Source organism: Ascaphus truei, chromosome 16 (genome assembly GCF_040206685.1).
Source record: "Ascaphus truei isolate aAscTru1 chromosome 16, aAscTru1.hap1, whole genome shotgun sequence".
Classification (NCBI taxonomy): Eukaryota; Metazoa; Chordata; class Amphibia; order Anura; family Ascaphidae; genus Ascaphus; species Ascaphus truei.
The window spans coordinates 38,614,145-38,628,307 of NC_134498.1; the positions used below are offsets into that span (position 1 = coordinate 38,614,145).

The 14,163-nt window shown below is 44.2% G+C and overlaps 1 protein-coding gene across 1 annotated transcript in view; it reads left to right on the plus strand.

Annotated features, from left to right (window-relative positions):
* The first annotated feature begins 3,815 nt into the window (after window positions 1–3,815).
* F9 (coagulation factor IX) overlaps window positions 3,816–14,163 on the plus strand; it is a 34,934-nt gene continuing 24,586 nt past the window's right edge. The window contains exons 1-3 of the mRNA XM_075573248.1: window positions 3,816–3,941; window positions 4,932–5,095; window positions 9,673–9,697. Coding sequence (XP_075429363.1) covers window positions 3,875–3,941; window positions 4,932–5,095; window positions 9,673–9,697 — 256 coding nt within the window. The 5' untranslated portion in view covers window positions 3,816–3,874. The remainder of the gene's footprint in view (window positions 3,942–4,931; window positions 5,096–9,672; window positions 9,698–14,163) is intronic.

Below are 14,163 nucleotides of genomic sequence, written 5' to 3' on the forward strand. Positions count from 1 at the left end.
AGGGGAGCGGGGGAATCCATAAAGGCACAAGCCAAGATGGATCAGAGTCTCACACATGCTTACAATCACAAAAGGAGCACCTAGCAGAGAGGCAAGAGGATTCAGAAAATAGAGACCGGAGGAACAACTTAAGAATAAGGGGTAGCCCTGAAATGACTCTCGAACTGGAGGAGTTCATCTCAAAATGGCTGACATCAATCCTTCCGGATAAAACCGAAGAAGCACCCTCTCTCGTTCAGATGTCACAGAGCAATGAGGCCCAAACCACAGGTGGGAGACCACCCCAGAGATGCGATCACAAGCTTCCACTATTTCAAGATAAAATAGGCCTACTTTACTGCAGTGAGGGGCAGTAATGACCTGGCCTTTGTAAATATTCAACTTCAAATCTACAAAGACCTGACCCTGGAGACCGTCTCCAGATGGCGTAGTCTAAATGTTTTCCCATTGGTTCTTAGGGAGAAAGGAATCCGGTACCACTGGACATATCCATTCAAGCTCTTGGTTGTAAAGAATGGGTCACTCTTCGCCATCAAGGACCCTGTGGATGGATCACCGTTCCTACACCCCTTAGGCATTCCATCAACGATGACCCTGGACCCGGTAAGCCCAGAAGGACTCTAGTGTCGGATGACATCACGGAGCCTCTCCACCAATCAGGTTCCAGGGTTGCTCTCCTTAACCACTGTCTCGGCACGAATCCGGGCAGGCACGCCGTAGGCACAACGCAGGACCTCTGATCGCACAGAAAGCTATTCAGCAACAACTCAGCAGGGCTGATTGGTGTAGAAGCTTTGTGACATCATCTGCCACTCGAACACAGAAGTAACACTGTGGTGAACGCCGGTCGGTCTACTATTCAGCGTGATGCTTGCCAGCACTACAGGACCCAGAGTGGTCAAATGGCCAGTTTTACTTTGGGAGCATGTGAGTTTAATGAGCTCCTTGTTCTACTGATTTTTTATTTTTTTTGTAATAAATTGTGTTGCACTATATTTTTCTTTTTCTCTCCCTTATACACTATACTGAGACTACCTGCTGCATCTTACCAGTTTCCTGTTTTGATCATCACTTTATCATCCGAGGGGAGTTCCTTTGCGCTATGTTTACTTTTTATGACGTCCTTTGAGGTATTGTGAAACTCCTAAACGCCAGCTGCATCTTTCCTTGGTGACCTTAATTTGTTTTTATATCACTTATATATTGTGTTTTTCACACTAATAATTGATTTGGGTTTGCGCTCAAACTTCCTGTAGCACTCTTAATTTCTTATTATAAGGCGGCACAAGATGGCAAAATTGGACAAAAATCTCAGCCGCTGGGTATCTCTTGAAGCCGCACTAAGCAAATCAATACCATTCGAAAATCTAATGTGGCTTCCACCAGGATCCAACTCAAGCAGCAAAACAGCCTGCCCACGATAGCCCACTCACTCCAGTTTTGGAAATGATCTCAATATAAATAGGATCCTAACTACTAAAAACTCCCTAATGACATTCATTTGGGGGAACTTGGAATTCAACCCAGTATTAAAACCCCCTTTAAAGCTGCAGACCAAGCAATATTCTACTTCATTTTTTATTTTTTTTAAGAAATCCATTCTGTACTATGAGAAAATACTTGTCGCATTATTTTAAAAAAAACAACTCTGAATTACATTTTTAATGTATAATAATGTAACAAGCATGTTTTTGTTCCTATAGTAACCATTTACAATGTCACATCCCCTTCCTCTTTTTAAACAGGCTCTGGCACACCCCTTTTCGAGCCCTGCCCTCTCTCTAGCAGTGCACCAATCGTGTGTATTGTATTGATGCACACATTAAAGGGAAAAAAATCAAATGTAAAAAATCATGGCAGCTTGGACTGTTGCTTTAAGCATTGGTTAAACATTGGCGTTAACAGGTTGAATGACCTACTAATAGCTCTCAGACCCCCCTGCTTCAATCCTGTGTAAAAAAACAACATGTTTACAAAAGCACTTGGATTGCCGCTTTACGTTAAGTTGCAGAATACAGTAGATCCAAGGAATATAGTAAGGTATGTTTTAAAGAACAGAAAGCATCTTTTTCTTAGACTTGTCATTGAAGTTGGGCGGAGTAAATCAATAGCTGCAATATTAAAGTTCATATCCTAGAGGTGGGAATTCTTCGTCTGTTTCATTTTGCACATACACAGTTCCTTGTTTAGTGTTAGAAAGTGATATAAAAAGTGGTTATTTGTGCGCCAGTGGGAAATTAGAAGAGAAGTATTCTATTTCTTTATTATCTCATTTCTGTGGGCCACTTTTCTTTCCTTTTTAACAGCATAAAAAATGCCAAGTTGGTGCTCATGAAAACCTTGTTGTTAAATGGGACAGACTCTAGCAGACAAGTTATATAATCATTTGTCGCTATGCACCATCCCGACTCTTGCGTTCTGCTCAAGGATGTCTTCTCTCTACCCCCTTTGTATCTAAAGCCCTCTCCAGCCTTAAACCTTTCTCACTGACTGCCCCACACCTCTGGAATGCCCTTCCACTCAATACCCGACCAGCACCCTCTCTATCCACCTTTTAAGACCCACCTTCAAACACATCTGCTTAACGAAGCAGATGAGTAGCTCTGTGGCTGATACTATACACCTCATACATAAACCTTGGCCCCTTGCAGACGCACTTACCAGAACACCCTCCTACTGTCTCTGTACACTCTTCCTGCCTACCAATTAGATTGTAAGCTCCTCGGAGCAGGGACTCATTTTCCTAAATGTTACTTTTATGTCTGAAGCACTTATTCCCATTATAGAGCTGGCCTAGCCCGCATGGGTGGCTACAGCTATTGACCGGGAGGTGCGCCCCCCCCCCCCCCCAGCTAGGCTGTTGGTCGCGTGTGCGATCGGAGAAGGCAGTTGGGACGGTTAGTTTTTTAAATAGACCCAAGGAATAAGCAACTGTCACTTGTTCCTTGGCGTTCAACTGTAAAATTCCCACCCACCCATCCCTTTTGACTTAAGTTTAAAAAAAAAAAAAAAAAAAAATTTGTTTCCGTGTTAACATTTCTTATTTTGCAGATAAATAAGAGTATATATTCGAGACAAGGAAGAAAAGATTATGATGGAGGGGTCAGTGGACCAATTGCTTTGTCGCGGCGGCAGTTGGGGGGGGGGTAGGTGCTTATCCCCCAGAAGTGGCTCGGGGCTGGTTATCGGGGGGTTTGAAGCGAGGGGGCAGGTCACCGGGACGTACTTCCGGGTGCCCCCTTTGCGTTGCACAGCTCTGAGCATTCTGGCGCGGACAGGTGGTACGCTATCCCCATTTGTGTTAATAAATAAGCCGCGGCCTTTTACCTCCATATATGTGTCCTCTTGTTATTTGTATGTCTTTATGTAGAGGGTTCATAGGAGAGGGGGGGGGGGAAGCTCGCGCCTTCTTGGTCATGTGTTATTTGTATTATTTGTTATTTATATGATTGTCACGTGCATTACTGCTATGAAACGCTATGTACATTAATGGCGCTATATACTGTAAATAAAGACATCCACACATACATTGTTTAGCGATATTGCATTACCATTCTAACGCTTGGTAGAGATGTTCCATTGGGTCACCCACATTTCAGAAAGATCTATATGTTTTGTGCAACAATAAATGTGTATCTGAGATACAGTATCTATTAGTACAGGGGGTTTAGCTACACCAAAATATTACCAGAATTCTCAACTAACACTGTTTTTCAAATGAAAAATATGGTGCAACAACGCTGGAGCTGTCTCTGCAATCTAACAACATTTAAACAGGCAACCAAAGTAAATAGACAGCATTTGTACTTTGGAATTATTGATCTTGTTTTAAAGCTTACATAATTTGCCAGTTAAGACCATTCAGAGAAACAAGATGGCGGCCATTCCTACCGTTCTCATACTTTATCTCCTGGATTATGTTTGCAGTGCAGAAAGGACAGGTTTGTACTTCCTAATTATGTCAGAAATGGGTCCTTTTTAGGAAAACAAAGCCAGCGTTTGGAAATAATACTGTATGGGGAACTGATAACAATGTTTCCTACCCACCTGTCTGCATTGTACTAAGGGACGATGCACGGCCAGAAAGGCGCTGTTTTGTACTGTTTTCATTTTATTTTTTTACCTCGCTCGCCTGCTGTTCTGTCCTGTTCCCAAGTAATGGCCGTTAAAATTACTGTTTTATACGTGGGAAAGCAGGGAGGATTTGGATGAACACTTCCCTGCCAGAGAAAGCTGTGAATTAAATGCAAATGTTAAAATATAATGAATTGGGGATATTATATGCAAATGTCTTTGCAATAAGGAAGGTCAGAGTTTTTGTGTTTGAAAGTGGGTGGAAGTTTTCATTCCCTCATTATATTTTCAAGAACGATGTTTTAAAGATATAAAGTAGCAGCGCTATGTTACCCTTTTACTGCAAAAATTCAAAGCAATATTATGTTGCTTCAGCAATTTATTACTGGACATTCCAGTGGACAATGGTTTAAATAGGCTGTATTCATTCAACATTCGTTTGTGTAACTTTCTTCATCATTCAGTTTGATGCTGGTAATCCAGATTCTAAATATTAAAAATGGACAAATGGGGCCACTCCACTGATTAGATACATGATCACTTAGATTGTAAGCTCTTCGGGGCAGGGGCTCCTTTTCCTATTGTTTTATGTCTGAAACGCTTATTCTCATTATGTGTTATATTATTATGTCACTTGTATTACTGCTGCAAAGTGCTATGTATCTGGATAGCTCTATATAAATAAAGATATATATACATACATACATACATACATACATACATGATCAGACCATCGTTGATTCTTTGAGTTTGCTATTGGATGATGTGGAAAGGGAGAAATGTCCAGGTCATTTCAGAAAATCAGCCTTCCGATATTCCAATGCATGCGTTGAATTACGTTTCCTTTTCAATTGCAGTCTTCCTCTCTGACAAATCTGCAAGCAGTATTTTGCTGAGACAAAAGAGACACAACGCAGGTCGTTTGGAGGAGTTTGTCGCTGGGAATCTCGAACGAGAATGTATAGAAGAGCGGTGCAGCTATGAGGAGGCACGGGAAGTCTTTGAGAATAATCAGAAAACTGTAAGTATAGTACTGTTAAACACACGAACCAGTTACAATGAAGGAGGAAGAAGATGAACTGCCTGGGTTTATAAACGAGACCCTGGCAGAAAGTGGACTAACCTACAGTACTACTGAATGTATTGTACTACTTGATGTATGTGTTTAATAAGATTTAAATCTGCATTCTCAATTAATTGTGAAACTCAAACCCGAAACCAGAGATGTGTGTAACTGTGCAAAATGCATTTGTGACATTTTGAGTTTTTCTTTACGAATTCGATTTCCTGCAAAATGTTTCGCCAAGCCTCAAAGGGCTAATATTGCAACACAATTAGTATGTTTCAGCGAAATATTCCAGGTCAGTGAATGAAACAGGATGTGCACCCAAAGTCTCTGCATAGAGCGAAGCTTTCAATTTTAGAGAAGTGAATCTAGTGATTTTAGAGAATTTTGCCAACTAGTACTTATATATTGTTTGTGATCACATTAATTCTTGGCAAATTGCTTGTAAACTCTGACTCAGACGTGGCTGTTTGCATGACTTAAATGTTCGCCTGGTCCGTGACCTCATATTAAAGTTTTGCACTTCCCTGCCCACAACAAGCATCAATCGCAGTGGGGTAACTACAATTTGTGGGCCTACTGCAACAGTTTTTTAAAGGCCCCCCTCTCACTCCTCCCCTCCTCTCCCCCCTCTCTCTAACATCTTCTCCTCTCTCACTCCCCCTCCTCTCTCACTTCCCCCCTCCTCTCTCACTCTCTTCCCCTCCCCTCTCACTCTCTTCCCCTCCCCTCCTCTCTCTCTCTTCCCCCCCTCCTCTCTCACTCTCCCCCTCCTCTTTCACTCTCCCCCCTCCTCTGACCATCCCCCCTCCTCTCTCACCTACCTCCCCTCTTCTCTTACTCTCCCCCCTCCTCTCTCACGCCTCCTCTCTCACTCCCCCTCCTCTCTCACTTCCCCCCTCCTCTCTCACTCTCTTCCCCTCCCCTCCCCTCTCACTCTCTTCCCCTCCCCTCCTCTCTCTCTCTTCCCCCCCTCCTCTCTCACTCTCCCCCTCCTCTTACCATCCCCCCTCCTCTCTCACCTACCTCTCCTCTTCTCTTACTCTCCCCCCTCCTCTCTCACTCCCCCCCTCCCCTCATCTCTCACTCATCCCCTCGCCTCCTCTCTCCCCCCTCCTCTCTCACTCCCCCTCCTCTCTCACTTCCCCCCTCCTCTCTCACTCTCTTCCCCTCCCCTCCCCTCTCACTCTCTTCCCCTCCCCTCCCATCTCACTCTCTTCCCCTCCCCTCCTCTCTCACTCTCCCACTCCTCTTTCACTCTCCCCCCCTCCTCTGACCATCCCCCCTCCTCTCTCACGTCCCTCCCCTCTTCTCTTACTCTCCCCCCTCCTCTCTCACTCCCCCCCTCCCCTCATCTCTCACTCATCCCCTCGCCTCCTCTCCCCCCTCCTCTCTCACGCCTCCTCTCTCACCCCTCCTCTCTCACATCCCCCCTCCTCTCTTACTCTCTTCCCCTGCCCTCCTCTCTCACTCTCCTCCCCTCCTCTCTAACTCTCCTTCCCTCCTCTCTCACTCTGCCCCTCCTCTCTCTCACTCTCCCCTTCTCTGATTCTCTCCCCTCCTCACTAACTCACCCCCCTCTCTAACTCTCACACTCAATCCCCCTTCCTCTCTGTCAGTCCCCCTCTCTTTCAGTCAATCCCCTTCCCCCTCTTATCTTGCCTTGTGGGAAATGTGGGACGAGATCGAGGCCTCGGGTCCCACGTCAGTGGGCAGCTGAGGCCACCTGGGCCTCTGGGGGGGAGGGGGGAGGGGGTCGCCTTGGTGTGAGGGTCCTGTAGCAAACAAAAGCCCCATCTGCCTGACACAGAGGTTGGGCCCAACTTCCAATACTGGTAAACCGGGGGGGCCCCTAACTCTCGGGCCCCCCTGCATTGCAAGGTTTTGCAGTAGTGTAGTTACACCCCTGTGAAAATTAGTAACCTGGAAAAGAATAATGTATAAAGTATATAAATATATAATGTCCCTGTACGACTGGGTAAGAAGAGCTGCAGCTTTAACGGACATGGGATGTGTATCATACTGGAAATGGGTCAATACATAATAAATCCCCTTGGCATTCTTGTTTAATAACTGAATTAATAATGCAGTAGTTTGGGAACAGCAACCCCCTTCCTATATTGCACATACGATAATGTCTTTCAAATTGTTTTATTTTAGAAACGGAGAGAATTTTGCTCTGCGTACATAAGTTCGTATAGTAGGTACATCAGTAGCTACCGTAGGTACATAAGTACGTATAGTAGGTACATCAGTAGGTGCAGTAGGTATATTAGTAGTTACATTGGTAGGTTTGGTAGGTACATCCGCAGGTACATCAGTAGGTGCAGCAGGTACACTAGTAGGTACATCCGTGTGGTGTAGTAGGCATATCAGTTGATACATCAGTACATGTAGTAGGAACATTAGTAGATGTAGCAGGTAATCAGTAGGTACATCAGTACATGTAGTAGGTACATTAGTAGGTGTAGTAGGTGTAGGTACATTAGTAGGTGTAGTAGGTGTAGGTACATCAGTAGGTGTACTTGGTACATGACATCAGTAGATGTACTAGGTACATCAGTAGGTGCAGCAGTAGGTGCAGTTGGTACATCAATAGGGGTAGCAGGTAATCAGTAGATACATCAGTACATGTTGTAGGTACATTAGTAGGTGTAGTAGTTAAATCAGTAGGTGCAGTTGGTACATCAATAGGGGTAGCAGGTAATCAGTAGATACATCAATTGGTGTAGTAGGCACATCAGTAGTTGCAGTAGGTGTAGCAAGTAACCAGTAGGTGTAGTAGGTACATCAGTACATGTAGTAGGCACATCAGTAGATGCAATAGGTGTAGCAAGTAACCAGTAGGTGTAGTAGGTACATCAGTACATGTAGTAGGCACATCAGTAGGTGCAATAGGTGTAGCAAGTAACCAGTAGGTGTAGTAGGTACATCAGTACATGTAGTAGGTGCAGTAGGTACATCAGTACATGTAGTAGGTGCAGTAGGTACATCAGTAGGTGAATCAGAAGGTGTAGCAGGTAATCAGTAGGTACATCAGTACCGTAGGAGTGTGTAACGTTATGTAGAGAATATAGGGGGATGTGCATCACGTGCCGGTATGGGTTATCGTACCTGCTCCGGTGTTATCTCCCACTGATGAATAGGAATTAACGCCAGACTGGGTGCGATAACCCATACTGGCACATGCTGCATATACCCCTTAGAAATCTGTGTTAATTTTCTACAATACTTTTTCTTCACATTTGTGGGCCCTTTAAGCCTCTGTGTTTAATCCATTGCAAACCTCGTCAGATACAGAACCCGGCATCGAAGAAGCCAAACATTACACTTGTTATTTTACTTTCTGATGCAGAAGCTATAGGAAAGAATAGGAAGCAAGGGAAGAACTGTGTAGTGTTTACACAGACCCCGTTATACATTTATTCAATAATAATATGTCCTCATTTAAAAAAAATAATACTTTTATATGCCTTTCTGTTCCCCCCTCTAAAGATGGAGGAATTTACCAAAAAGTTTGAAAAAACGTGAGAAATTAGATTGATCTTTTAGACCCCAAATCTATTTCCAACCACCTATTTAATGTCCTTATGAACCCTTTGGGGGCCCCTTGATGTACAGTAGCTACTACACCATCAGGTTCGGTCACTCCAGAGGCCCCATAGAGTAATAGTTACGTCATGTGCTAGTTACTCATATTGTAAGGGAGCGTTGAACAGGATCTAGCTGATTGAGAAACATAAGAGATGGGCTCCTCCCCCTTCCATTTCGTCATCAGTGACACCGCGATGATGTCATCGTGAAGGGCCGGCGGGGTTGTGTCACGGCCCCTCTCTCACGCCAAGGGTTAAGTAAATCAAGGCCGAGTTGATGGCGGTGCCATCGCACCGAGACCAGCGGTTACCGAGGCTCTGCGCAGTGGCGAATTTCCTATCAGTCCCGATAGGCCCAGGCCTAAGGCGTCAAAATTTGGGCCTGTCAGGCCCGATGGGAAGTTCCTTACCTGCTGCTGCCTCCACCTTCTTTCTGTAGAGTCAAATTATGCAGCAACGTCACACGGCGTCTCGTTGCCATGGCAACGCGGCGTGAAATGATGTCATGATGTCTCACTGCGCTTTTCCCGTCAACACTGAAGCTGATTGCCGGGACAGAGCGCAGGGGCCTCTGTAACATCAAGGAGATTGGAGAAGTTTACTTATAAGAATAAGTTCATGTAGTGTGTGTTAGATCAGGCCAATTGTTACTATCACTAAATATCATTATGCATCACAAAATGCAATGTCCACAGGATTCAAATTGAGGGGTAAATTATATATACTCCTAAATCAATGGGGATTTTCATCAGAAAACAGCTGATTCAGAGTATATAGAATCGACCCCTGAATTTGATGACTACATGCAACATATATATATATATATATATATATTTTAAAGGTAAAGGGTTATTTGGTGGTTATACATTTATACAGCATTTCATATAGTTTGTGAAAAGCAATTGAATGTTTATTAATGTAATTTTTTTCTCTCTTTAGGATGAATTTTGGAAGCAGTATATTGGTAAGAGATTGATAAATTAAACTAGATACGATAAAAGATTTATTCCAGTACTGTATTTTTCTTAAGTGTTTGATGAATGCCTACAGATTAAAGTTACTTGATATAAAAATGTGTATGTTTACATTCAGTGAGTATAGGTGATGGGCAAATTGTTTTGGCGAATTTGGATCCGCAGCAGATCGTCCAGTTCCCTTGATCCGCGGATCAATCCCAAACAGGGCGATTCGTTTCTGCGGATTTTTATTACCAATACACTCCGCGGATTCCACAACCCGTGGGCGGATTCGTAGACCCAATTCGCAGATTCTTAAAAATGCGCCAATGAGTTGCTGAATCCGTGGATTGAATTCTAAAAATCCGTCAACTGGTTAAATCCAATGGCGGATTTTGATGAATCCGCGTGGATTGAAACCGGTCAAATCTGTATTCGGATTTTACACCGGGGAAACGGATTTCAGCGGATTCGCCTGTCTCTAGCGAGTATGTTATTTACATTGTATACATGTAGAAAATATCTAACTTCTATATTAAATTAAAGGTTCAGAGCTAGCGATGGGCGAATGTTTTGGGCAGATTTAGATCCACCCCCGATTGGCCACCGGCTCCTTTGGTTCACACATAAATCTCAAAAAGATTGATTCACCTTTTTTGGATTTTTTTTTGATAACCGACAATAAAATCCGCGGATTGGATTCTACAAATCTGTCAGTGGATTGTATCTAATGGCGTTTTTTTTTTAATTAATCTGCACGAATTGAGACTGGAACAATCCGGCGATGGATTTTACGCCGCGGAATGGATTTTGAATGGAAAGCTTCGGGAAATTCTGGGAAACTGATTTTTACCGTTTTGCCGTCTTTATTCAGAGCCTATGTAGTGTAGGGAATGGAGTCGCACATTTTTTCCTTGGTTTTCCGCAACCAAGTCTCTGTCTGTGTTTTGCCGCTTGACCCCCAGTCACCGTCCCTTTCAACAATAATGTCATTTCATTTACGGGGTTTTAGCAGTAAGGGGGTTAAGGATAGGGGTTTTAGGAAAGGGGTTAAGGTTTTTAGGGTAGGGGATTAAGGTAAGGGCTTACAGTAAGGGGAAAAAGGTTTTAGGGTTGGGGATTGGGGTTACGGGGTAAGGTTAGAGGCTTACCTTGGAGGTGAAGCGGCCGGCAGCTAGATGTCCTGGCAGCGAGGTGAGTGGCGGCTACACGCCGGCGGAGATTTGGTCACGGTAAAATGGCCGTGCTTACGTGTCCAAGACCAAAAGGAGCAATGTCACGTTATTTTAATGTAACACAAAATATCCTGAATTATCATGATGTTTCCCGAATGCCAATGAGCCTAGCAGCGTCACATTATTTTTGCAAAGGACTAGCCTTGTGGATACAGCATTAACTCAGGGAACATGCTTTCCGTTCCTGGTTTAGGTAACATCATTATCTTCTCTGATTTAACAGAGCTCAGTAAATTTGCCCCTAAGTCATTTAAATCCTCCATGTCTGAGCTAGTGTTAAGATCTTTGTTCAAGAGATTAATGTCAAAGGCTCAACTAAGTTTCACACATTTGCTGCCAGCACAAATGATCACAAGCGATATGTTGTGCTCCTTTGTGGCTCACATTGTGTCATCTTAATATCCCCCTTAATCTTGTTTTTTTGGTGTGTACTACTCATGGTTTTTCCCTGCATTGTTATGAAAATAAATAGCTGGCAGAAAGAGCCAGCATTGCATGTGTCACAGATATTTATTCAATTAAGGGAAAGATTTCTACTGATGCCAAATTTATCAAACTTACTGTGAAGATCAGATGGGATTTATACTTATAATAAGGATGCCACGGAAATGTATATATAAAGTAAGTGTGTCATTACTCATCCTTATCATTGCTACGTTGCTAAGATCCTGACAACGAGGAGCTGGCAGCAACCAAGTGACACCATCTAGCTCACATATACTACCTCTGGTTCTGCTGCACACAAATATGGTTACCTACAGCAGGGGTGCTTCTCTCTGGTCCTCAAGACCCCCTCTCCCCCCCCCCCCCCCAACAGGTCAGGTTTTCAGGATATCCCTGCTTCAGCACACATGGCTCAATCAGTGGCTTGGCGAGTGATTGCGCCATCTGTGCTGAAGCAGGGACCTCTGGAGCCACCGGTGCTGAAGCAGGGACCGATTGAGGCACCTCTGATGAATCTGACATATCCTTAAAACCTGATATGGAGAAATTGGACTGGGGCGCTGCCTGGATTAAATAGAATAAAATCCACCGCTCCCCAGTCGCTCCCCTTCCCCGGTCCCCACCCTCCCTTTCCTCCAACTGAGTCTATTGAGACAACTATTGATTGTGCATTTCTGTTCTTGTCTTTGCGCTCACCATACCGTGTACACTGTACACCATATCCCAGGACATACTTGAAAACGAGAGGTAACTCTCAATGTATTACTTCCTGGTAAAATATTTTATAAATAAATAAATTAAAACCTGACCTGTTGGGGGATATTCAGGACCGGCGTTGAACACCCCTGCCCTACAGTACAGCAAAGAAAACCTGCAAAATAAAGTCCATATTCCTATATTTTCTCCCAATACTTCTAAGCGGGGGGTGTTTTTGTAGGGAACAACTGATGTTGGTTATAATTGTTTGTATTTATTGAAATATGCAGGGACCCTATGCAGAGAAAACTTCATTGATATCCAAACGACAATAAATAATTCAGCGTTAAAAGAAAGATATGCGGTAGATTGGTTTTGCCGCTCTATTCCTAACCGTTTCGTTGTCACGATGTAACGTTTCTTGTTGATCTCTTAAAAGAATTCCGGATCTGGCACTAAACCCCATAAAAATAGCCCTGCTTCTGATTGTTACTATGCTACACCGTCCCTGCAGCAGACAACTATTAGAAGCAATAAAGATGAGGTTGCAGTTCCCAAAGTAAAGATCAATGACTATACTGTATATACTGTATAATAGAATGTGGTTCAACTCACAGAAATTGATTGTAATGGAAAATTATATGGCGTACGCTGCACAATATTTTGTGTGTAACTATGAGAGACCACATTATTAAAAAACAATACATAGGGTGACATTTGTTAAACTGTGAAAGTGACAATTAGAGATGGCCGAATTTTGGGGGGCGGATTTGGATCCGCGGCGGATTGGCCCGTTCCTTTGGTCCGCGGATTTCCACAGATCAATCTGAAAAAGGGCGATTTTGGAGTTTGGAGTATTTTTTTTTATAATTATTACCAACACGCTCCGCGGATTCCGCAAACCCGTGGACGGATTTGTAGAATCCAATCCGTGGATTTAGCAATCCGTTGGCGGATTCTGAAGAATTTCGCCAACGGATTGCGGAATCCGCGGATTGGATTCTACAAATCCGTGCACGGGTTGTGTCTAATGACGGATTTTGAGGCATCCGCGCGGATTGAGCCACCCAAAGCCGGTTTGCGGATTTTACACCGCGATAATCTGGGATTCCGGATTTGAGCGGATTCGCCCATCTCTAGTGCCGACTGGGGCTCGATTGCACAGAAACTCCAATTGAGGTCAATAGGAGTTTGCGTGATATTGTGCCCTGATCGGCACTATCACCGTTTAAGGAATAACCCCCGCTGTGTTAGAAATGAAGCAATGGGACAGTGAACCTCTGCCATAAATGAATTGGAAACACTTAATTGGAGAAATAAAACAATAATAGGGTGTGCATGTGCACTGATCCTCGTCTTCATCCGAGTCTTCTCCATCATGCCGGGGACAGCGGGCATCAATATTTACTATAATAACGATTTCGGTCAGGCTACAAGATGCGCACTTATTATCCCCCATGCAGGTCTGAGAAACTGAGTGCCTAACACAATGGCGGCGTTTAAATGAAACACGGGCCAAAAGGAAGCTGTGATGTCATCCGGTGCGACTTCCTATTGGCCGGCGTGACCGGGACATTTCACCTTTATAGGATCCCCTGCCTGTTGTGCTGCTTTAATGGCAAATGGTACCGCTGTATTTGAAACGTACAGGGATGTATCATTTCTTTAATTGGACATATTGAGCATTTTATTATGTGCGGGACATGTTTGCCTGCACTGGAGAGGAATTTACTGCCTGCACCTATAGCGTACAGTATGTAGGGCAGGGGGAGCCAACGCGTTGACTGCAATGGCATTTTTAAATGGCTCGCTATCCTCACCCCACTCGCCCGCCCCAGACGTTGGACCCAAACGGAAGTCAGGCCCAACTTCTGCATCTGTCCGCAGGGCTGCACCTCCCCTCCCCTCCGCCATGGGACCAGAGCCCCCCCCCCCCCCCACACACACACCCCTCCCCAACTAGGGTTGCCAGGTGTCCAGTATTGAACCGGACAGGGGGGATTGAGTGAGTGTGAATGGAGGAGGGGGGACGAATCGAGTGCAAGAGTGGGGGATGATTGCGTGAGAGGGGACGGGGGATTGAGTGAGAGAGGAGGTGG